General features: G+C 42.1%; 1 protein-coding gene across 1 annotated transcript in view; it reads left to right on the top strand.

The window, feature by feature from the left end:
• The window catches only part of VPS13D (vacuolar protein sorting 13 homolog D), a 3321573-nt gene that overhangs the window by 2854187 nt on the left and 440609 nt on the right, over positions 1-26777 (top strand). Inside the window, exon 55 of the mRNA XM_044060428.1 lies at positions 4434-4542. Coding sequence (XP_043916363.1) covers positions 4434-4542 — 109 coding nt within the window. The remainder of the gene's footprint in view (positions 1-4433; positions 4543-26777) is intronic.

Here is a 26777-nt window from a genome sequence, read left to right as displayed (position 1 = left end):
TTCAGAAAAAGTCAAATCAGATAAGCACTGGTGTGGTGTGAGACATAACCTTAACAAATATTAAGCACCCTGTGCTTAAATTGTTAAGGATGAATCTCAGGCTAGGCGGTACTGACCACCAAATGACACCAGCAGAATGAAAGATTTATTTCTGCCTGCAGGCCATACTGATAACATGATCCTGCCTTCCTGTTGTAAACTTGGAAAGTAACTAAAATAACATAGTTTGTGTTCACCTGCATTTTCTAAAGCGTACAAGGTCTTAAACTTAAATACATTTCATTATTTTATGAATTTAACCATCAATAATTTGTCCAAAAAACACTGATTTTATGAGGAACGGACCCAACATAATGAGGCAAAAATCTAGGCACTCTGTAAAAATCTGGACATTTGAGTGGCATGGAAGAATGGAAGATAAGTGTAAATGAAAGAGACTGTGTTATACACCCTTTTGGACAACACTCGCTAAGTGCTGTATAGCTTTGAACACTTGGCTTTTTTTTCCCTTTTTTACTGTAACTAGTAGTACGTGAAGCAGGTAAAGCACTATGCACTATAAAGAATTATGATTGAATCGCCAATCCTAAACTACTGTTACTTTTTCGAGAAATGGATGTCACGATTCACCTTTTTGCTGTTAAGGTGAATTTCTAGCATCCATGTCTCAAACACATAAGTTGATTAGGATCGGTGTTCATGACATGGAAGTCAGGCTTCAATTTGCTCCACTCTTGAGGTGAATTTCTTGGCATCTATGGCCCTTGCTAAGTAACCGTGGACAAACAGAACAAGATATGCACTCCCAGTGTGACACACAATGTCATTGCATGCTCTGGCATAAGATGCCTTCACTCTAGATGTAACTCTTCAGAGATAAAAAGGAGCTGAAATGTAAGACGGGATGAATCTAGCATAGTTACTCAAACAAGAAAACCCAGTTTTAGAGCAACTGATGTTATATGATCTAATTTGTAGATGTACTGATGTAGTAAGTACATATCTGTTGTTTCTCACTCCTGATGTAAAAGTGTTTAGCATTTTTAAAGTTACATTTTATTTGTAGAAGTTATGAGAAGACTTGCATTTACTTGTCTTACTTCTGATAGAGTCATAATGTTGTTTAAAATAGGTGTTTACATAAGTCTTCATATTTTTCTGTTTATTGTAAAACAGGTATGGTTGTACTTTGGCATATATTTAATTTGTTATTTCTGATACGACCTTCAAGTTGCATTTTTTTTTCTTCTTCTTGTAGTCTGATATGGAATTTCTGTTTAACTTTTAACCTTAAAATGATTTTGCTGTAAATTTTGTAAAGTATTCAGTTGTTAAACAGCATGCTTTTAATTTAAATTGTCCACGTCACTGTATAAATATGAAAACAGCCAACCTGATGGAAGTATGTTGCTCTCATTATTTGCACGTCTAACTCAGATAATGTACACAAGTGTGCAGGAACTGTCTACAGCTTCTTTATTCTTCAGTGATTGCTACTGTGACTAACAGTGCTACATTTTGTTGCAGGAAATATGGTAAGGATCATTCTAGTCAGGTTTGTAGCCATCACATCAGATGTACAGTTAACCTCTTGTACTTTCTCCTGAAACATTTTGGCTGCTAAGATTTGCATGGCTGCTTAAAGGAGTATTGTCCAGTCCTTTACACACTGCCTCTTTGACAGGCTTGTTCTGAATTTGCTATAATGCAAGGCTTGTTTGTATAAACCTGTGCTTCACTTATCTAGACAACAGGCTTTTAATGCTGCTTGATGCTTGTTCCAAAGATAAGGCATAGTTAGGGATAGCCTTAAGGATGAAGAAGGGAAGCACTTTTGTACTTGATTTAGAGATTTTTTTTTATCAGTCCCTTGTGACATTCTCATTCTTTTTGAAGACTTGGAGAAAAGGTAGTAAAGTGCATTGTACCACTTACCTTGTATGCTGAAAGGGAATAAATATCTTTACACTAGAGCAAACATGAGGTATGGAAGGTCTGTTATCATTAGTTTGCACACCTAAACATTATGCTGTTTTAGGGGACCCCTGATAGATTGCTTAAAAACTTTCATATTCTACTTAAAACATATTAAACCAGAAGGAAAATGAACAGAACTGTTACCAAATATTAGCCAAGACTGTGAAAAATTGAATTAATAATTTTAGTGAATTTAAAATGCAGTTAAATTATTTTGTAGAAGGTAAAAACACAAACTGTATAGTGGGATAAAATGATAAGCATGACCTGTGTTGCCCAGAATGTTCTAGAAATCAGGGCACTGGGGGAGCTGGGTGGGTGCTATATGTGGCTAATATGACTAACCCATTCTGCAGAAAGGTGGCAATTGATCCATAACATGGGTGACACCTGGTGGAGACTATATGCAAAACACTAAGTGTATATCATGGAGATGTTCTCTTGATCTGTGAAGTATCACTATCTGCTGTACCAAAATTTTGTGCATTCGAGGAAACCTGCATGTATTACTGGCTGATACTGTAGAGCCTGCCTCACTGGAGTACACTTTAAGTTGCTTGGGACAGAGGAGCTAGGTATGTAAGAGAGAGATTTCCTGCTTTCCCAAGGGCAATGACCCATAATCCTTGACTCCTACCTCATGTTCTCAGTGTCTCTGGATGCCAAGGAGTGGTGAGAATGAGTCGGTTAAATAGAAAATTATGGGGTTTGGTGGTCTTAGAAGGCCACGAGACATGGGAGAAATTAAAATAAAACACAGATGTGACTTATTGGTATGCTGTTCCTCTCAATGACATTAGATCCTAATACTGATCTTTTTCACTAGAAATGTTTCCTTATGGCGGGCAGTATGTAGTGGCTGTACAGTGTCAGATGTAGTGTAATAAAGACATTCTTAGAGACTGTCTGTTAATAGTAAGAATTCAGCACCCTTCTGTAACAAGCTCTTTTTATCATTACCATAGTTTATTTAATGATAAGCAAATGGATTATTCTCTTATGGCAGTAGCAGCTTGTGCGGATGCTAGAGACAGCGCTACTGACTACAGTTCAGTCTTCCTGATACTTAGGATTTGTTTCTGATTTTGTAGCACTGTGGATCTGCAGAGAGAGGTAACTTTAATTAAGGTACTTATTATGGAAGTTATAGATGTATGCTCTTATAGTGTAGGCCCTCTGCAGTGAGTTTGAGAAAGAGCTTAGGAGAAACTGGATGTTTGTATGAAAAACTTTCGGAGTCTTAAAAGCTGCTGTCTTCTAAGGCTGTCTTTGGTTCTAGTTTTATTGTTACTGTCTGTATGTGAAAATCAGTCTTTCTTGTCTTTAAGACAAGGGTGTTTAATCATTTGCAAAACTGCTTATATATGGATTTGTGAACACTGATTAGAAATAACAGCTGACTAGTCCTGCAATACAAGGGGAAGGCATCTGTGTACTCATTGGTGACCCAAGTTTAAAAACAAGACTGAATCTGCAGAACGACAGGTAGAATTAATTGATCTGTCCTCCTGTATGAGATGTGTTTGGTGGAGAGGGACTAGCACTACCTTACGTAATGTCTAGTGTCAGCCAGGGTGAGTACGGTACTGCAAATTTTAATGCAGTACACACCAGCAGCATTGTATGGGAGTGCCAGTATCATAAATGAGGCAGTATCTACATCATGTCATGCAAGACAGGTAACAGCAGATTCACTTTGCAAGAATAATGGCTGCATACTCTCACCCCCCCAAACCATTGGAGATTTGCTTCCTGACCTTTTACTAGAGGAGCTGTTTAGACTTCATTAGGAGTGTAGAGTTGCAGCTGGTAAAGTTTCATGTGTGATTAGTCCCTAATAAAGTTGGGGGATATCACAGAGAGAGATAGAGAGAGAGAGACTGCAGCAGCAGGTTGTGAGCTGTGTAAATGTCTGTGGTAATCAGATAGAGAGATTAGCAAGCATACAATAACTTTTAATGCTAATTTGTTAAATCATTTTATTCAGTTTGTAAAATGTTGTGTTCATATGAAATGGAAGTTAAAAACAGTTACTATTAAATAAAATTAATTTGTATATGTCATGTGTTAGCAGTGGGACTTACCAGTACTTTGTCATCTCGGAATTATCTTGTAGAAGTGATAGCGATGCAGTCTAGTGTATAGATTTGCGTGTGTCTGTGTCTGTCCATGTGCACCCACAACTGTTGAGAATCTAGATTTCTGAATGTGTTTTATAACACAAACAAAGATCAGTTTGCTAAAAAGAGTGTAATACTGTTAATTGGAATATGCTTTCATCTACCAAGCTTATCAGTAGCGCACTGATAATGTTGATCTCTCTGGCTGTTTGTATGCAGATATTCTCTTTAGTCCTTTTATGCAGAGATGAGATGCATTATCTGTGTTAATGCTTTATGTTCTTATTACTTTGCCCAAGTGTGACGTAATTTTTTTTTATTTTCTTGTCATTTCAGATGTGAACAAGGCCCAGGAAGACCAGTGTCCACGTCTAAGGGGGTCAGTTCTGCAGAGTTAGTTTTGGATGTTGAGCCAAAGACACAACGGGTTATCTTGAAGAAAAAGGTAGTATACTAGAGAGGCTACACTTTGATCAGTGATGTTTATTGTTTAGAAAAAATGTCTAGTAGCTTCAAAAGCAGCAATTGAAATAAGTAGTTTTCATCTTCCAGTAAGTAAGAATAAGAGTTTGTGTTATAGTGTAGCACTTACTGTCCTTGTTTAAAGGTGCTGCTCTAAACACATGTAAATGATCTCTGAGGTGCAGTCAGTCAGCAAGGCCTTGTTTCTCAGTGTTTTTCTACCATTTAAAGTCCTTCACACAGGAGTTCTCAAAGGGTGCGTTCATCTTTTTCCAAGCTCAGAGATGATACAGGAGTACCTATAAAGAATGAGTTGGCCTCCCCTGCTCTATTCTTTCTTTCCACATTTAATTATTTCCACTGTTGGAGGGATGAAGAGCTGTTCTTGGTTAAGCTTGTATGTTTTTTTAAACATTTCTAATGTCTTTGCCTGCATCTTTAAAAATGCGTTATTCTTTATAGCTTTTAGTCTGACTTTGTTTCTGCAGGCAAAAATATTACCTAGTGTGCAGGATGTGTATCTTCTTGGGACTAATTCATGATTTAAAGTCCTAATTCTTTGCCACTGACAGTATATCATATATATTTACACACACACTCACTTCACTGAAAACTCATTTGACTGAAACTCATTCGTCTAAACAGGTATATGCCCTGTTCCCCACTGTAGTGTGATCCTGGAGTTAGTATATGTAGTTGGGGGGTGTGAGGGGCACAGCCCCCCCACATAGTTTGGGTATATATTATTTTCTGGAAAGAGTTATTCATTTGACTTGTAAGAATTCATGTCTGTGGTTTACAATATTTAAAATAGGTGGGGGCTATGCCCCCACCCCCAATGTGGAGGGCTTTGCCCACCCCCCTTACTATATATACTAACTCCTGGTTTAATGCTAGAAGCCTAAACAACAAGTTCTACTCTCTACAGACACCACTTATTCTAGAGAATGTTGATATATGTATTGCAACAGAGATCTGGTTCAGGACTGATGAGAGCACTCTGGCATTGTAGGGTTTCAAGACATTCCACATGTTCATGCCCACTGCTTTTGATAAAGGCACTAAAGGCAAAGGTGTCTCCATATTCTTTAGAAAAATTCATAGCCATGCTCATTAAACAAGATAATAACCAAGAGCTCCTCCATATCCAACTTAACTCTTAACAAAACCCTTTATCATATCAGAGTTAACTATATGCCCCCTTTTGTGTCACCATCAGGCCATACTTCCCAGGTAATTATAGATCCATAAGCCTCATCAGCCTTATCTGTAAGGTTGCAGAATAGATTATTATGGAACAAGTAATAACAATGTGAGCAACCTAAACACTCTCAACCCTAACCAGTTTGAGTTCAAGAGCAGATTTTGCCTACTTAACCTCGTGATTTCTTCAGGAATATTATGGAGGCAATGGATGAGGACATATGAGTGTACACTGTGTAGCTAGACCTCGCCAAGGCATTCAACACCATCCCGCCCTCTGGTATCATGGATAAATTCTACCAACTAAATGTAATTACAAATAGCACCCAGGAAATTAGGGTAGGTGGCTGTACCTCTTCTGAAAGATCTGTCACTAGCAGTATACCTCAGGGTTCAGTCCGAGAAGAACTCCTCTTTGGCATTTACTTCTCGGAGGTCAAAACAAATGTTAAAGGTTTATGGCTGACCAAGATTGCAGATGACTGTTAAACTTGATGCAAGTGTAAATTCCAAGAGGGCCTTTCCAAAACAAATGGTTGGCATCAACACCATGGAATGAAATGAAATGATCTTCCATGTGACTATCACATTGATAATACCCCCCCCTGAAAAGTAATCATATAGTCAGGAATCTGGAAAACTGTATTGAGAATGAACTGTACTTTGTTGACGATGTTATCCACTATTGTAAGGAAGTCCTTCTTCATCACACAGCTTTCATCTAAAGGCAATGGCGTCCATGTCGAAGGATGTAATCACTGCACTGCATTGAGCTCTCATTAGGCCAATCATTGAGTATAGTGACCCTTTTGGTATGCTCCTGTGCAAACATTTGTCATAACTGGAATGGCCACAATTCTTTCTTGCTAAAAAAAAAAAAAAATCAAGGGCCTAAATCATAAACACCTCACAGGTTTGTCCTTTTTCTTAGTACCTTATTGGTTATTAAGAGTGAACCTCTGCCTTGCTTACAGAGGCACCCATCTTGTCAAATCTATTGCACAAGTCCAGTAGCAGTGTGAACACCCGCTCAAAGGATCTCAGTCTGTTTTGCAGAATTAATATGACATGCTGGAAGGATATGTATGAATCACAGAGAATACCGCTTCTATGGAACCATCTTCCACTCCACATAAAGCAAAGTACTTCTCTTAATCTGTTCAAACATAATTTGGACAACAATGTGGGACACTGTGAATTGACTCCCATACCCCTTGTGGATAGGGGAATAAGTAAATGCCCCAACCCTGTGGGTTATTCATACACAAAATATAAGGAGTAGAAAAAATGGGAATGTAATGCTGGGCTTCTTAAGTTGCTTACGGATCAATAGCCTATTAAATACCTTTGAAGTGAGAACTACTTTGGTGCACCTGTATTGCTGTCTGCTCAGTGCTGAACATTGCCATCCCTGAGTTTTCCCTGCTGGAAATGGAGTTTATTTTACCTAAAAAAAACTAAATTAGGTCTAAAGATATGCTCTATCGAACTTTACACTAAGTCCTTCCTAAAAGGGCCACAGAGTGCTCTGTTCACCCTTAACCAGTAGTGCAATTTGTTTTTGGCTGTTCTTACACTGCACAACATCTGTACATATTTATTTCTCTCTTATGTTATGTATTTGTCAAAATGTAATATTTCATGCTGTACCTCTTTAACAAGCCTAAATAATCCAGCAGATCAACTCCCAAATACTAATGCATCAGTGAAACCAAAACTGAATGAGGTTCAGAAATGTAAAGCTGCAATCTTGCATTAATTTCTTCTTCATAATGTATTTAATATAGCTCACCGGCAGTACATAAACAGAGTAGAAGTGACTGTTTGCAGGCAGTCAGCTGTCAGTCAACCCGTAAACTATAGATAAAGTCAGTGCCCCAGTAAACTACTAAATCTCCTAGTGACTCATAAAACATAGTGAAAGTAAACTGGAAATCCTGGAACTTAAGCTACCTCATGTAGACATAAGAAGTACATCTGTTCTGTTAAGAGCTCATGATATCTGAACTCGTAATGACATTGGAGGGATAAAGCCCTGATTGTGGTCCAGGCGACCCAAGTGTGAACAGTGGCTTGGGTGCTTAATGATGTAGGAAGGGAGGATGGATGTTCCTGTCCTGTAGGCAGGAAAGAGCATGCATTTGGGGCACATTCTTGTGGTTTTATTTCCCAGGTGCTGCGTATGGGTGAAAAGTGTAATCCTGCTGGTGTCAGCCCCAACACAAGTGAGGAGTGGTGCAGCACTGATGTCCATTTTATGTTCTATCCATTGGGTGTTAATGAGCATGCAGAAGTGGGATGGGAAGTAGTAGAAAAAAATCCTAGACAATATTAGGACACTCTTACCTGGTGCACTAATCTCCTAACTAGTGCCGAAGGTGGAACATTGATAGCCTGGGAGTAAGCTAAAGTGTATTCAGCAGACCCAGTGAATGAGAATGAGCCCTGGAAGCAGCTGATTATCAGCTTTAGGAAGCAAAAAAGAGGTGAAAAAAAGAGCTGGTGATATTCATTCTAACACTATCCCTGCACATTATGAAATCTGCAGTCTTAACAAAGGTATAAGACAAAGTATTTAATATTAAATTAAGATCTCCAGATGAGAATTCTGGGTCAAGGCTAATAGACTCAAATAATTAAACATTAGAAGCTTATGCAATAATCCTGGCTATCATGGAGGCTTTGTCATCCTAACAAAAGAAAATCCTTCCAACTCCATTTGCTTAATCAGACAGTGTCCTTGGTCATCCCTGAAAAGGAGCACTTGTGTCCAGCAGAATTCCCTTGTTAAAAAATGTATATTTAAAAAAAAAAAGTATGAATTCAGCACTGTATGAGTGGTGCCCTCTAGTTAGAAATAAAAAAACTTTTACCATAAATGTGTCTCTTTTATCACATAAATCTTTCAAAGTACTAGGCTTATACCCCCTACCCCCAGGGGGGAAAAAGCCAGCTAATGTAGTTAAGGACAAATTGTGTTGGCTTATCAATAATATAAACTTTAAATTAATCTCAGCAGGACTGGACTACAATCAGTCAGATTAACCCTGTTCTACTGCTACATGGATTAATGCAGGTAAATTATTGTCCATCCAGAACAGGTAAGTCTTCTAACCATAGCAGAATACCAGACTGGTTCCTATTATTAAAGTCCGAACACATTAGTGCTGTAGGCACACTATCTTAATCATTGATCACAACCCTTCATTTATTATAGGAAATGAAGTTAAACCTAACAGGACCCACTAATATATCCAAGTCTGCAGGTTTGAAAATTTACCATAGCATGCTTCTGTGGTATAATACAAAAATAATTAACTGTTTCTCCTAGGTACTTTTCCAGACCATAATGAAGCAACTGTCTATTTCTGTAGCATTGTTAGTATTCTTAATAGTTTAGCCCATAAAAAATCGTTCAGATTTAAAAAAAAAATCCATCCATGGATGAATCCGGAATTAAAAACTCTATGTAATAGAGAACAGAGCTAGGGAAAAGGCTTATTAAAACCAAGCACTTAATAGGCCTACATGTATACTAAGAATTAAGAAATTAATGTAAACAAGCCATTAAAAACACTTTGAATAGGCTAACCCCAGTAATGCACCACACATAGAATTCTGACAGCAAATGAAAAACCTAGCAAGACTAAGCAACAGCACTGGCTCATCAGCAATTCCATACTGCTCAGAGGGAGAAATAGCAGAAATACTAAGACGTCATTTCAAAATACTTACTACCCAGTCCCCTCCCCAAGTCATTGCAAAAAAAAAAAAAAAAAAAGCTTTAAAACCCACACCAGTGCAAGCTCAATGAACGTAGCATATTCACTGTAAGAAAACTACTAAGATTACAGATCAGTAGGTTTGTATCTACTAATCCCTAAATTTGTCATAGTGTGTGTGTTCTCGTTCTTGCTTTTCCACCTAACAAGACTAGTAAATGGATGCATCTGTGAAAGAAACTTTACCAGTGTTCAGACAGAAGCTTATATTTTCACATTCATAAAGGGAACCTCAATCAAACCTAATAGAGACCAGTAGCCATAGTTAACATTCTCTCTGAAGTATTCAAATGTATAATCCACCATCAATTATCCATTTACAGTAATAAACAAACCCCTTAAGTTGCTGTCAGCATGGCTTTACAAAAAATAACTCTGTTAACAGAGTGTATCAGAGAATATCTAGATGCAGGCCAAGTAGTAACAGGTCTGTTATAGGTTCATAGTACTTACTAGGCTATAGATTTGTGAGGATCTTAAAAAGCCTAGCCTTAAATTCTCATCATAATTTTTGGCCCTTATATTTTGTGTATAAATAACCCAAAGGTGGTAGAACAAGGATATATTGGGACATTTCTTTTCTTAGACATAATATGGGCTGATCAACATCATAAGTCATACAGGTCTAATAAATACACGTAGTGACCTTGGATTTCATTATCAGATCTTTAGAAGTGTTCAAAAAGTCACTGTCAAATAGTGAGTTTAAAGTTAAGTGGGATAATGTACTGTTTAGTGATTTCTTATCAAACAAAGGTGTCCCTCAAAGCTCAATTTTAAGGCTTCTTTTGTTTGGTTTTTGTTAAACTGATGGCATAGCAGTGCAGCCTATTTATACTTTTTTGGGTACATAGATGACACAGGACACAACCATATATTTTTTTCTCTAGGTAGTTTTTGACCTTTTGCCTGTTGATTTATCAAGCTTCCCATACTGGACTTGAGCCCATTCATTCCGTTGTGGTGGAAGTCCTCCCAGAACCATGGGGACAGGACCTTTATGGAGAAGTCATCATGCAACTATGAGGGCTGCTTTATGTACTCAGTGGCATCCCAACTGTGTGGGTGTTTCTATTGGCCTTAACTTTACTGGGTCAGAGAATGTGCAATTTGTGTCACTGTGGAGGTCCACAATCCTTTCTCCCTTTTGGTGCATACTTTTGCACACTCACTTATGAACATGAAGGCTGCCACCAGGCAGTGGTTTGGTGAGCCTAATATCTGTCCAGAGGACACCAACTTTCATGAAATTCTCAGAGTGATGATCTGAGACAGAGAGCATCATGGACCATTAACACCACCTCTCCCGAAGAAGAGATCCTGCAAGAAACGTACAGGTTCTTGCCCCCCCCCCTCCTGCAGCCTAAGGTGGTATGCATAGGTAAACTCATCAACATGGTGTGCTGTAAGACTTGAAGGGAGCTGGACGTCATGGAGACTTATTACATGTAATCTTGATAGAGTGCTGTAGATCCCAAATGATAGGCCCCAGTGGAGTATGGATTAGTTTGTTGATTCCATTGTTGTGTCATTGGCCACCAGACATGAAGTCAAGAGGATGCTTGAGCTATCCATTCTCCTAATAAGGATATTTTAATGATGGAAAGACTGTAAAGACTATAAAGGCATGTATATGCTTCAAGTTTTTATTCCATTAGAGTGGTAAATTAATTGGTGCATATGATGAGGTTTCAGGGAGGTATGGCCAACAAAACCATAAAAACTTTAAGGCAGTCTCTGCCTGGGAAATTTCATAAGCAGTTAGAAATCCAGGTGGGCACTATTGCTCCATTTCCTCACTGTCCATGTGTCTGTTACATAACACAGCAAATAGGGCAGCCAGTTCATCTGGTTTACCTTTAGTTGTGCGTATTACGCACAGGCGAACAGCAACTGGATGTAAGGCAGTTTGCAAGATTTGCAAACGCCAAACGAAAACAAGTTTGAAAGTGCAATGAACGAATGCACATTGACATTCGCTCATTGCACATTCAAAATTGTGGGGCAGATTGCACTATAGTAGTGATCGGGAAATAGTCCCTTTCCCAACTGTAGTGCGATCTCGGAGTTAGAATGTTAAAGTAGGGGGTGTGGGGGGTGCAGGGGGGCTTGGCCCCCAGCTTTACGCTTTTTTTTTTTTTTCATTCGACATTAATGCTCAAAAAACAGCAAATTTGCTTTTCGATTTGCTGTTTTTCGAACAGTAAGGACTATCGCCTTTTTCACTTTTGTGGTTATGAGTCGCTCATATGAGCATTCGTACTACTGTGATTCGGCATTATAAAGGTAAACCGTTCATCTTTTTCAGGTAGTACAGTATGGCATAAGGCCTGGCTGTACCTTTCAGATTTTGCACAACCCTTCAAGGCAGCTTTCATAAATGCCCCTTTTGATGGAACCTGTCTGTTTGGGCAGAAAGAAAAGGATAAACTGCTACAGTGTAAGCAAGAGAGAGATACTCACAGCTATTGGGATCAAATTATCAGCCTCACAGAGATCATTTTAAAGAAACCATAAGTACACCAGAAATATATGGTTTTGGATATCTCAGTAGAGGTTAAATAAAATAAAAGAGCACAAATGTTGCGGGTCCACAGTACTATTTAATGAATAAAAATAATAAAACAATGTTAAGCGCTTTCATCAACTAGTATGACTTCTTCAGAACAGAGTACCATTAAAAATTCAAATTTAAATACACATTACTACTTAGTCATTGGTTCTAATCCAACCAATTCTGACAATGAGAGATCACTGCTCATGAATATACAAATAGTCAATTGATTGAAACTGAAGTATTTTTTACACAATTGCAATTAAAACATAACTCAGAAACCTCTCTGACTACAAAGAGTATAAAATACAACAATCCATTACAATGTAAACTCATTACATAAAAAATGTATATGACTTTATATTGGATTATAATTTAAAAATTCCTACAATGTGCATTGATGTTATTAAACTAAATCTGCCTTTTCCTTAAGAATGGGCATTATAGTAATGTGCTCATTTAGTCCTGGTGGATAATCAGTGGCTAACCTTAGTTGCCATAGGAGCTCCTTTTTGTGTAGCACATTTTGCCAGTCTCCACCTCTCACTTCAACTGTTACAAATTCAAGTATGGCAAACTTAAAGCATGAAAAATTAGTGCATAAAATACTGTGCTTATATAGGGCATTAGTATCTTTCTTATTTTTAATATCACAAAGGTGTTCATATATCCTGGTCTTAAACATTCTCTCTCAGCAGAGGTTCCCGAGGTACAAGGAATTTCTGTGACAGCCTCTGCCAGAGATGCAGAGGTAGTCAACACCATTAAGATTTCCGAAAGACCTCTCAATGGTTCTGAGAGTATAAATCCTAAATGGTTTTCCAACTGCCCGATTTGGTGGCAGTCAGGGGAGGTCTTTTCCTGCATTCGCGTGCATTGCTGGCCATCATGCAACACAAATGGAACAAGGAACTTGTATCCAGAGGCTTCTCAGTACCATTTTCAGAAATGCCCAAATAGCCACCCACATCCCTGTCCAAGATCCATCCAGACAACTAGGCAGTGGTGTGATACATAAACAAGCAGGACATATCCTGATCTCCCCCCTCTGCAAAGAAGCTTTGCAGTTTTAGCAATGGACCATTTCTTTACATTGCTTTCTAATAATGCACACCAGTATCAGAGGAGTGTAGACCAGTAGGAGATAAAAGAGCTGTACAGGAGGTTCCACCACACCAGACAGAGAGAGCCTGGATTCTCCATATGACTCTTCATTTTGGTGCCCAGGAAAACTTAGGCCCTCAGACTGATTCTAGACCTCACTCAGCTGAATCAGTATGTGAAAAAAGAGTCATTCCAGATGTTCATGGTGCAATCTATGCTTGCAGGCAGGAAGCTGATGTGCTCTTTGGATTTCCGGGACGCATACCTACACAGTAGTGAAGCTGTCAGGAGATTCAGGAGGGAGACCATCATTACCAGTTCAGTGCACTGCTTTTGGTCACAGCAGAGCCCTCAGGTGTTCACTAAGTGTATGGCTCCAATTGCTGCACACATGCGGCTTCTTGGGGTAAAAATATTTCCTTATATAGATGATTCGCTCATGACTGCATCTACAGTGGAAAAACTTAGACTGGCAAGACAGTATTTACTCCAACTGTGCCTATCCTTGGGGATCACAGTCAGTCTACCAAAACTGCAACTGGAACTCTTTCAATTTCTAGTATTTATCAGCTGCCAGTTGGAAGAAGTGAGACAGAGTGCCATGGTCCTTTTGGAAAGGATTGCTATAATACAGCAAACTGTTATGAATCTATCATGTCACCCAAATCCTAGTGTAGTTGCAGTCCTCAAAGTACTAAGACTTAGGATCGTAGGAAGTTACTAGGCTATTGGCCCTGAGGCCCTTACAAGCCTAGCCAATAATTTAGTCTATGTTCCAACAAGTCAGCACCCAGAGCCCCTGTCCAGCAGGGACACAAGTGGAATCCCAGGGGTGTATTTTCAGTTCCCCATCCAGTTATCCAGGTTGCGTTTAAAAAGAGTTAATGAGGTACTCTACTTGACATGGAGAGGGAGTCCGTTCCACAAAAGGGGGAATCTCTGGGACACAAGTCTGTCCCGCCAACAAGTTCTATTGATGTCACAGACCAGGTTGAGGTTGCGCGTGTGGGTTACTCAAGTGGAGCTTGACTTGCAGATAGGCATCAGTCCCATCAAGGTGGAGTCTGACATTGCTTTGTATGCCAGACAGAGGTCACCTCTGAGGAGTCTGTAGGAGACTGAGTAGAGGGACAGGGCCTTTAGCCTGTGTAGGGTAGATGTTTGTGGCCCTGGATTCTCCTGGTGAGGAACCTCTGTGGTCTCTCCAGCTACTGCATATGCTTTGTGAGGTACATGCTGAAAGGAGCATTGTAGTCAATAATGGGTCTTATAAGGGAAGAATACAGGGATGGTATGACAACTTTGTCCCTAGATGAGATAACCTTACTAATGAGGTGGGCCATGTAGAAAGCTTTCCGTACAACTGAGGCAATATGATAGTCAAAAGTCAGTTTCCTATCAATCTGGGTACCCAAGTCCCTCATGGCTGATTGCATACTTAGGACCTTATTATCAATGTGATAATTTGTGGGGACATCACTCTCCCAAAAGGGGATGATGATGCATTTCTTGGCATTCAGTTTGAGACCATGTTTCTGGCACCAGTCATTTGATTGGGTGAGACCCTCTTGGAGGATGTCCACATCACTAGGGGAATTGATGACAGCACCCAGCTTGCAGTCATTTGCAAACTTGGTCAGCCATAGCTCACTGGTTTTGGCCTGCACCTCAGAAAAGTATATCCCAAACAGCAGAGGCCCCAAGACTGATCCCTGGGGTACACCGCTTGTTACGGGTCTGCTGCTTGAGGTGGCTTCCCCTGTTCTGACTAGGTGGGATCTATCAGTGAGCCAGTTTGCTACCCATCTGGTAACATATGGATTGATGCCTAGTTGAGAGAGTTTATCTAGTGTACTTGAGTGGGGAATAGTATCAAAGGCTTTGGCCAGGTCAAGGTAGGTGGTGTGCACAGTCTTCCCCTCGTCCATGGCCTTGGTGACTGTCTCAAAGAATTCGACTAGATTTAACAGGCATGACCTCCCCTTGACGAAACTAAACTGTGTGGGATCAAGTGTCTGGAGGTTGCCAATGTCCTTGTTAATGAGGTCCAGGATAATCCACTCCATGGCCTTGCTGATCAGGCTAATTAGGCTGATGGGGCTATAATTTTCTGGATCGGTGGACTCTCCACCTTTGTGCAAAGGGATGGCAGTGGCTGTCCTCCACTCGGCTGGGATGAAGCAGATACTCAGGCTTTGGTTGAATAGGGTGCCTAATGGTACTGCAGGTTCCTGCCTGAGTTCATGTAGGATGCAGCCTGGGATATTATTGGGTCCCATGGAGGCTGTATTTCTTTGACTTTGAGAGGGCACTGGTGACTTGCTCCCTAGAGGTAAGGGGAGGGTCCAGATACTGGGGATGTCCTGTTTTACTGATGGAGGACAGAGGGGTGAAGTTTTCACTGAACCTGCCTGCCAGCAGGTTGGCTATATCTACAGCATTTGTGTATGTAGTGTCCTTGACCATCAGTTCTAGCAGATCTGGGTCCTTCCCTTAAGATTGCGGACATATGTGAAGAAGGTCTTATGATTGTCTTTAGTAGATATGGCCAGTTTGAACTCTAAGTTTGCTTTAGAAGATTTCTATACTGCTTTTATTTGCTTGTTCAGGCTAAGGAGAGATTGCTTCCAGTTAGACACCTGCTCCTTCTTGGTCCTGGACAGCAAGTTTTTTTTCTTTTATTATAGAGTTAATTTATTGTAGATGTCCGCCAGACAGGTTTACTCTTCCTTGAGGAGGATTTTGTCCTGTTTGGTATTCCTGATTCCATGCAGCTATGTTAATGCTCGTATCGCACCTTAGTGTAGGTTTGGACATATGTGCCAGTTCCTATTGAGGGAGATGGGGCTGTGAAGCTGTTTATACCTTCCCTCAGGAAGTTTTAATCAGCTTTGGAGAAGTTTTTGTGTTTGACCCTAGCTGGCGGGGATGAATGGTGACTTCGAAATTGACTGCTTTGTGGTCGGATTTTACCAGGGATTATAGGATCATAGGAGGTTACTAGGCTATTGGTCCTGAGGCCCTTATAAGCCTAGCCAAGAGTTTAGCCCATGTTTAGACAAATCAGCACCCGATGCCCCTATCTAGCAGGGACATGGATGAGAATCCCAGGGGTATATTTTCTGTTTCCCATCCAGTTATCCAGGTTGCGCTTAAAAAGGGGTAAAGAGGTACTCTGCTTGATGTGGAGGTGGAGTCTGTTCCATAGATGGGGGAGTCTGTGGGACACAAATCTGTCCCACCAAAAAGTCTTGTTGAAGACACAGACGAGGTTGAGGCTGCACATGCGAGTTACTCCAGTGGAACTTGACTTGTGGATATGCAGCAGTCCCATCAACGTGGGGTCCGTGATCGCCTTGTATGCCAAACAGAGGTCACTTCTGAGGAGTCCAGTTAAAAGCATATCCCTCTATTCAGTTTCACACAATCTGTGTATGGTAGATGCTTGTGGCCCTGGATTCTCCTGGTGTGGAACCTCTGTGGTCTCTCCAGCGTTGTACTCAGTAGTGGGCCTTATAAGGGAATAATACAGGGATGTTGTGACCTACTTGTCCCTGGATGAGATACCCTTACTTATGAGGTGGGCCATGTAAAGAAGGTTTTCCGTACAACAGAAGCAACATGGTGGTCAAAAGTCAGGTTGCTATCAAGCTGGGTGCCCAAATCCCACTCAACTGATTGAGTGGTTAGGAAGTTGTTATTAATGTGATAATTTGTGGGGACGTCACTCTCCCCAAAAGAGATGATGCATTTTTTTGGTATTCATCTTGAGGCCATGTTTCTGGCACTAGTCATTTGTCTGTGAGACCCTCTTGGAGGATGTCCACATCACTAGGAGAATTGATGAAAGCACCCATTTTGCTGTCTGTAAACTTGGTCAGCCATAGCCCACTGGTTATGGCCTGCACCTCAGAAAAGTATATTCCAAATAACAGAGGCCCAAAGACCAAACCCTAGGGTACGCTGCTTGTTACAGGTCTCCTGCTTGAGGTGGCTTCCCCTATTTTGACTCTGTGGGTTCTATCAGTGAGCCAGTTTGCTATCCATCTGGTAATATGTGGATTGATGCCTAGTTGAGAGAGTTTATCTATTATGCCTGAGTGGGGAATATTGACAAAGGATTTGGACAGGTCAAGGTAGGCGGTGTGCACTGTCTTCCCCTCGTCCATGGCTTTAGTGGCTGTCTCAAAGAAGTCGACCAAATTTAGCAGACATAACTTCCCCATGATGAAGCCAAACTGTGTGTGATCAAGTGTTTGGGGGTTGCCAATGTCCTTGTTAATGAGGTCCATGATAATCCGTTCCATGGCCTTGCAGATCAGGCTAGTTAGGTCAATGGGTCTATAATTTCCCAGATCAGTGGACACTCCACCTTTGTGTAAAGGGATGACAGTAACTGTCCTCCACTCAGCTGGGCCAAAGCCAGTACTCAGGCTTTGGCTGAATAGGGTGCCTAATGGTGCTGCAAGTTCCTGCCTGAGTTCATGTAGGATGCAGCCCGGGATGTTATCGGGTCTCATGGAGGCTGTAATTTTTTGCCTTTGAGAGCAGTGATGATGCTTTCCCTAGATATAAGGGAAGGGGCAGATGTTCATTGTGCATACAGCTGCAGTCATAACAGATGGGGTTCTCCTGCCATCAGGCGGGTCCTCGGTCGGCCGAATTCCAAAGTCTAGGTCCGGCGTCAGTTGTCGTCGCTTCTTCCTTGACGTCAGTGCGACAGGGGTATAAAGGAACCAGCCGATGCCATTTTCTCCAGTCTTTCTTGCCACGCGGTGCCCGAAGCAGAAGCAGTTCGCAAGTGCTGGTCGGCCAGCTCCTGAAATTACGAAAATTTTGAAACCGAAGTCTTCTTGAAAGCTAAGTACCCGTTAGAAACTTTTCTTGCCTCAGACCAATGTCAGACAAAGTTAATAATTGTATTTCATGTGGGAAGCAAATACCGCATAAGGATTTCCATTCCCTCTGTATACCTTGTTTAGGCCCAGATCACGATGTCTCGGTCTGTCGCTTTTGTGCTACATTCAACAAATGCACCATTAAGCGTCGGGCGGAATTCGCCCAGCATTATTTTGGAAAAACATTTAACTATATTATGTCGTCGGATACTCCGACTCCAGTTTTGTCTAAAAAACGCAAAGATAAGGACCGACACACGAGGTCCGCAGCCTCTACCGACACCACGCCAAAGCCGACTACACGTGGTCCGGTTCTCAGCGAGGTGCCTACGCAGCCCCTGACTACCGACGACACTTCATTGGCGGTGTCCCCTGTGCCCGAGGTCGCAGGCTCCTCGGCCCACACCCCGACTACAGTTACCGAAGCCACTCTTGGCATTGAACCTCAAAACGTGGACAGGTCTACCTCCACTCAAGGTGTCTTCAGACCTTCCTCTCCTTTTTCCTTCAAGGCTTTCACTAAGTCTAAAGCAGCCATGCATTCTAAGAGACAAGCTACACCGGGCCCATCTCCAGGCCCCATGCCTAAAAAACAGATGCTTAAAATGGCTGAGGATTTAATTACTCTTATCAGGGTTTCTCAACCCCCACCAGACAAAAGGCCCAGAGTGGAGGAAGAATCCCCCTCCTCTGATCAGGGCTCCATTATTTCAGAGCACTCTGATGATCAGGAACATTCTTACTCCCCTTTTGAAGACTCTGATGCAGAGGAGTCCATTCCTTCTGTATCCCCCCCAGAGGATTACTCATTTGGGGAAACCTTGCATACCTTAAGGGAACACTTCCACTGGGAAGGCCAAGATTATTCAGATTCCAAGAAAAGGCTTAGGGAATTTCTCTTGCTACCTCAGCACAGGCCTTTGGCTATACCTCCTGTCTTGGACATCCTAGATGATGTTTACTCGGAGGCCTGCCTTAACCCGGATTCTCTGCCTCCAGCCCCAGTCAAGCCTGACAGGTACTACAGGGTTCCTGACTCACACCAATTTCTATACAAAAGCCATGCTGCTGACCCAGAAACCATCTCACAGGGCCCCAAGGGAATTAAGGCCTCCACTGCTAAAAATCCATTACCTTCCGAGAGAGATTCCAGATCCTTAGAAAGGTGGGGAAAAAGGTATATACCTCTGCTACCTTAACCATGAGGGCCTTAAACTGTCAGTTCCATATGCTAAAATACCAACAGTTATCTCAATTGAAAAGTAAAATGTCACAACCTGAACAACCAGACTTGAAGGAGTTGCAGGATTTGATGCATAGTGCAGAACAAGTGGGTAAGCATACCTTACAATGTGGTTTTGATGCTCTAGAGGCCTCATGTAGAGCTGCTGTTACAGGATCAGTCATACGTAGACATGCCTGGCTCAAGGAACAAACCTTACCTGATCATGTCAAAGCTAAATTACTAGATGCCCCTCTACAAAAGGATGTATTATTTGGTGCTAATGCTGAGGAGGTATTAAGGAAAATGGAGGAAAAGGCTAAATCAATGCAAACTGTGAAAGATTTTCTACAGGTACAACCCCCACGTTTCAGTAGAAATTGACCTTCCAAAAATTGGTCCTTTCCAGCCACAGACAGACCCCAAAGAGGTAGATACAGGTGCCCGAGGGGCAGAGGACAATCCCAAGGATCGTTTAGAGGCAGACAATGGCAAGCTCCTACACAAAGAGGTGGTGAGGATAACTCGCAATCATTCAGAAAGCAAACCCAATGACTTTCCCCTTTGCATGCCAAGCAGGACTCAAATGGCAGCCCCCTTAGGGGGAAAACTGGCTTTATTTTCAAAAAATTGGCATATTGTCACAAAAGACAAATGGATCCTGGATATTATAAACAGAGGCTACAGATTCCATTTTCACACCCTTCCAAAAATGAGAGGCATGCCAAACCTGCCACACAATCAAAGGGCAGAGGCACAAAGGCAAATTACAGATCTCATAGACATGAAAGCTATTCAAGAGGTACCTACATCTAACAAGGTCAAGGTTTTTATTCCAGACTATTCCTGGTACCAAGGAAGGGAAAAGATTGGAGACCTATTTTGGACCTATCCATCCTAAACACATTTCTACTGCACCAAAATTCAAGATGCTCACTCTACAGCAGCTTCTTCCCATGCTGGCAAGGAGTCTTGGCTGGTAACACTGGACCTCAAGGAGGCATACCTGCATGTCCCAATCAGACAAAATTGCAGAAGATACCTCAGATTTCTTGCAGGTTCAACCCATTATCAATTCTCTGCATTGCCCTTTGGCTTATCTACTGTGCCCAGAGTATTCACGAAATGCCTGGCATCAGTAATTGCCTACTGCAGACTTCAAGGGATACAAATATACCCCTATTTGGACGACTGCCTGATCCAAGCGGACAGCAAGCACATTCTTCTGAAACATCTGGCTTATGTAATAATGTTGTTGAACTCTCTGGGATACACAGTCAACAAAAAGAAATCAAGGCTAATACCCTCTCGGAAGATAATTTTCCTGGGTGCCAACTTGGACACAAACACCCAGATGGCCTACCTCACGCCAGAGAAGCAGGGCAACTAACTCAATACTTCAGAGCACTAGCAAATTGCACCAGGCTGACTGCAAGGAAAATCCTGCAGGCTCTGGGATTCATGGCATCTTGCATCTTACTAATCCCATGTGCAAAGCTGCATATGAGGAAACTTCAATGGTACCTGAAAACCTATGGTCTCAACACAGCCACAGTTTGGAAACAATAATACCACTAATTCCATGTCTACAAAAGGAATTTCTGTGGTGGGCTCAAGCATGCCAAACCAACACAGGTCTTCCATTCAGCAAGCCTCAAGCAAATCAAGTCATCACAACAGACGCCTCGGACTACGCCTGGGGGGCGCACATGACAGATCGGTGCATTCAGGGCAAATGGTCCCAAAAAGAAAAGCACCTTCACATCAATCAAAAGGAAATGCTAGCAGTAATAAATGCTATTATAGCTTTCAAAGACCTTCTGCAACCAGGTCAACTACTGATAAGAACGGACAACACCACAGTTATGTGGTACATAAACAAGCAGGGAGGAACACATTCATACCCCCTATGCAGACTGGCCATGTCACTTTGGAACTTGGCCATGGACTTACAAATCGAACTACAAGCACAGTACTTGCCAGGCAAGGAAAACACGCTGGCAGACAACCTAAGCAGAAATATGACAGATCCACATGAATGGAAGTTGCATCCAAAAGTTTTTACAGAAATAATCCAAGCATGGGGAAGACCAGACATAGATCTCTTTGCCTCCCACAAAAATCACCAATTGGCAAAATTCTGCTCAAGGATTTTCCATCCAAAGGCCTGGAGAGTGGACGCTCTCTCTTTCAGTTGGACATCAATGACAGTTTATGCCTTCCCACCTCTTCCACTGCTGCCCAAAGTTCTATTGAAAACCAGAGCAGACAGACCAAAGATGATTCTCATAGCTCCAGACTGGCCAAGACAACACTGGTACCCACTCCTGAGGAGCCTGACGTATTCCCCACCATGGACCCTGCCTCCAATGCCTTTTCTCCTGACTCAGCACAGCTTCAAAACTCTCCACAGCCAGCTAAAAACACTCAATCTAGCCGCATGGAAGATTCCTTAGCATCACAAAAGACCCTACTCTCCAAGGAGGTGCAGGATGTCATTTTGGAGGCCAGAAGGCCGTCAACTAGAAAAGCTTACTCCGCAAAATGGAAACGGTTTTGTATCTGGAATGAGAAAAAGGGCCAGGATCCTGGAAAACTGAATTTACCTCAAATACTACAGTATCTAGCTGAGCTGCTAAGCAGTGGACTTTCATTCTCCTCCATCAAAATCCATGCTTCAGCCATTTCTGCAGAATACAACACTGATCCACCCTTATTCTCTCACCCTCTCTTAAGACAGTTCCTCAGAGGGGCTAAGAATCTAAGACCACCAAGGAAACAACCAATATCTGCTTGGGATCTCAATTTCATTCTGGAAAAACTGACCTTGCCTCCCTTTGAGCCAGCTGCCTCATCAGACTTGCAATATTTGTCCTGGAAAACAGCTTTCCTTCTGGCTATTACCTCAGCTCGTAGAGTTTCAGAACTACAAGCTCTCATGGCTGTGCAGCCTTCTATCATCTTCCATCAGGACAGAGTTTCCTTACGAACCAACCCGTCCTTTATGCCTAAAGTGGTATCCAGGGTAGCTTTGAATCAGGCCATACACTTACCTACCTTTTATCCTAATCCTCAAAACAAAGGGGAGAGATTACTACATTCCTTGGACATCCACAGACAACTATGTTATTATTTGGACAGAACAAAGCCTTTCAGAAAATCAGAACAGCTCTTTGTGTCCTATGCTGTAGGAGCTCAAGGAAAGCCAATTTCCAAACAGACAATCTCAAAATGGATAGCCCACTGCATACGTTTTTGCTATTCTTTTCATGGCAAAACTGTACCTACAGGCATCAGATCTCACTCCACAAGGGCCACAGCTACCTCTGCAGCTTTCCTCAGAGGAATTCCTACCAAAGATATTTTGGAAGCAGCCACTTGGAGTTCTGTGCATACCTTCTCCAAGCACTACCACCTACCATTATACTCCAAAACCAGAGCAGGCTTTGCCACTGCAGTCTTGCAGGGCATCCTGGCTCCTCCTAGTTTCACCTAGTGCCTACCACCCCTTTCTTAGCTTTGGGATTCTACCCATCTGTTATGACTGCAGCTGTATGCACGATGAACATAGTACAGTTTTGTACCTACCATAAATGTAGATGTTCGAGTGCTAATACAGCTGCAGTCCAGGTTTCCCTCCCTCCTTCCCCTCTTGGGACAGGCCTATTGGCTAACACCTCCTCATACAACCTGATTGGGGTATTCATTTATGGTGTATTTGCTTGCAACTACTGTATTTTGATTATATTGCATTGCTTTATTACACATTTTTATGTATTGCCTTCCTTCTGGGGGCACCTGACATCTGGGGCAAGAAAAACTGAAGAAAATGGCGTCGGCTGGTTCCTTTATACCCGTGTCGCACTTACGTCAGGGAAGAAGCGACGACAACCGACGCCGGACCTAGACTTGGGAATTCAGCCGACCGAGGACCCACCTGACGGCAGGAGAACCCCATCTGTTATGACTGCAGCTGTATTAGCACTCGAACATCTACATTTATGGTAGGTACAAAACTGTACTGTACTGGGGATGTCCTGATTTACTGATGGGGAGGACAGAGGGGTAAAGTTATCTCTGAATCTTTCATAGGTTGGTACTAGGCTATCGGCCTTAGGGCCTATACAAACCTAGCCATAACACTTGCCTGGCTATTTCTTCTCACAATATGTACTTCCCTGGACCCCTGTCCAGCAGGGTGACTGACGTGATCCCCGGGGTAAATGTCCTATCTCCCATGCAGTCGTCAAGGTTCCTTTTGCAGAGGACCAAGGAGGGGCTCTGCTTGACATATATGGGCAGTCAGTTCCAGAGTATGGGGAGTCTCTGGGTCAGGAACCTATCCCTCCAGCATGTTTTGTTCATTGTGATGACAAGGTTTAGGTCCCTGGAGCATGTGGCTCTGATGGATTGGGATTTCTTTAAGTGTAGCATCTCCAGCAGCTCTGGGTTTGACATGGCCTTGTATGTTAAGTAGAGATCGCCTCTGAGTAGACGATATGCGACAGAGTATAGCTGGAGTTTTTTTAATCAGTCAGCATAGGGCATCTGCTTTAGGCCTGTGATTTCTTTTAGTGAGGTGTTTCTGCGGCCTTTCCAGTTGTTGCAGATGTCTTGTGAGGTACATACCAAACGGGGTGTTGTACTCTATAATGGGTCTAATGAGTGATGAGTACACTGGGACAGTGACCTCCTTTTTTCTGGATGAAAAGTCCTTAGTGATGAGGTGTGCCACATAGAAGGATTTCCTGACTGTTGCGGCGATGTGGTTATCAAAGGTGAGAACACTGTCCACCTGTGTTCCTAAGTCTCTTATCACACTTTCGGTGTTTAGTGTACTGGCACCTATGTGGAAATTCATGGGTACATGTTTTTTCCCAAAGGGGATAACTATACACTTCTTGGCACTGAGCTTGAGCCCATGGCTCTGACACCAAGCATCTGTTTCTGTAAGGTCCTTTTGTAGAATATCCACATCATTTGGGGATTCAATAATGGCTCCCAGTTTGCAGTCATCTGCGAACTTTGTTAGCCAGAGTCCCTCAGTGTTGGCCTGTATTTCATAGAAGTAGATGCCAAACAAGAGTGGTCCCAGGACTGAACCCTGAGGTACTCCACTTGTCTGGAGCTGGATTTGGAGTCGGCTACTTTTACAGTGTGGATTCTGTCAGTAAGCCAGTTGGCAACCCATCAAGTGATGTAGGGATTTATGCCCAGCTTAGTAAGTTTATCTATGATTCCAGAGTGGGGGATGGTGTTGAGGGCCTTGGTGAGGTCCAGATAGGCTGTGTGGACTGCCTTACCCTTGTCCACGGCTCTGGAGACTGATTCGAAGAAGTCAGTCAGGTTCAGGAGACATGATCGGCCCTTCACGAACCCTAACTGTGTGGGGTCCAGTGTTTGAAGGTTGCCAATGTCTTTGTTTATAAGTTCCATGATAATACGTTCCATGGCCTTGCAGATCAGGCTCATCAGACTGATGGGACAGTAGTTCCCAGGATCCAAGGTGGATTCCCCCTTGTGGAGTGAGATAACTGTAGCTGTGCGCCACTCAGTGGGCACAAAGGCCGAGGTGAGGCTATGATTAAACATGACACTTAGGTGAGGTGCCAGTTAATTTTGTAGTTCATGTAGTACAATAGCCCGGGATGTCGTCTGGTCCTGTGGATGCTGTATTCTTAGCTTTGGAGTGTGCAGTTTTTACCTGTGTGGCCGTGATTACCAGAATTTGGCAATCTTTCTGTACTGAGATGGGCCCTTTAGGTGTGAGAGGGAGGTGAAGTTGGCACTGAATCGAACTGGCAGGATATTGGCAATATCCTTGGGATCAGTATATTTTATGCCATTCTGTTGTAGCTCAGAGCAGATCTGAGCATTGCCATTTAGATTCTTGACATAGCTGTAGAATGCCTTGTGGTTGTCTTTGGAATCTTTGCCAATTTTTATTTTCATAACTATCTTTGGAGGATTTTATGAGTGATCTCAGCTTCTTACTGAGGCTGGTAAGGGAGTTTTTTGCATCCTGGGATTTTCCTCTTTTCTGCAACAGTTTCTTATTTCTGTTGTATAGTTTGTTTATGACGGGGACCACCAGATTGGCTTCTTTTTTTGTTTTTTTTTTTTATAGAGGACAGCATCCTGGATGACACGATTCATGCACAAGTGGATGTACTTGTACAGTCGTTTAGTGTCGGATTCGGCAGTCGAACTTTTAGTTCCCATCTGCATGGGTGTCATGAAGTTTGTCACTTCTAACTTGAGTAGTATGAAGTTGGCCTTGGAGAAGTTTTTTTGATGATGTTTTCACTGGGGGGTGGGATGTATGATGTCAATGTGATTTATCCCAGGTCAGACCTAAAACAAGGAGGTGTGAACCACTGGTGTGGATTGATTTCATGTGTTATGAATGGTTGGGGATGATATTGGGACCCTGGAAGGGCCCCTGGTGGGACTATGGATTAGTTGATTTTGCTTTTTGGATCCAAGAACCATTAAAGGTGGCAAAGGTGTTGTTACACAGTTTAGTTTGGTAGTTAAATGGGTAGTTAAAATCACCCAGTAGGGTGGTATGGTTGTATCTTAATATTTTCCAGTATGTTTTAGGGGTAGGTAGGTGATCTTGGGTGGGGGTGGGTGGGGATCTTTCTTTGGACCATTTTTGCTGTAGTCTTGTTTTTAGTGAATATGGACACTCCTCCACTTTTAGTGTTTTGGTCTGGGTTGGTGGGGCGAAAAGTGTGAGTAGAGCTGTAGCCTGCATTGCAGGGGTCTTGAGCCAGGTTGAAGTTACTGCAGGTCTCAGTGCAGATACATTTGTTCTCCATTTGTATGAGAGTATGAAGAGAGTGAGATTTTGAGTTTCAGCCAGCAAGTTTACTATATCTACAACATTTCCTTGACCACCAGTTCTGAACAGATCTGGGTGACACTGTAGGGATGCTGGAGTCGTTACTCATGTTGGTTAATACACATGTTAGATGATATTAAGAGGTACATCATCAGTGAATGGGGTAATAACCCTGTTTTAAAATTGAAAAACATACTAGAAATGTGGAAATTGTAGGCAATGCCATGCCTAACAAAACTAGGATTACTTTTAGGTAGGGAAACTGTAATTCTAAATGTGTTATATATATTGCTAAGTGCATGGCTTGTCCATGTTATTATATAGGTAAAACAGAGAGCTGCCTTAAAAAGAGAATTTATGATCATTTATTCAGCAAAGTAAGTGCTTTCACGTCTCCCCTGACGCCATCAGAAAAAGGAGAGGGTATCGCTAGAAAAAAGGGGGTTCACAAAAAAAAAGGGAAAGAAGGGAAAAAGAGAAGGAGGGGTTACAACTATGACACGCAAACGCCCCCTTCTAGAGGCAGTTACTCTCCTTTTTAGTGTTTTTCGATCTATGTTCTACTCAGGGTCATTATTGAATCATTACTTGTTAAACGAGAATATCGC

Source organism: Protopterus annectens, chromosome 2.part0 (genome assembly GCF_019279795.1).
Source record: "Protopterus annectens isolate FY-2018-M chromosome 2.part0, PAN1.0, whole genome shotgun sequence".
Classification (NCBI taxonomy): Eukaryota; Metazoa; Chordata; order Ceratodontiformes; family Protopteridae; genus Protopterus; species Protopterus annectens.
Note: the sequence above shows the minus strand (reverse complement) of the source record. Positions and strands in the feature narration are given on the sequence as shown.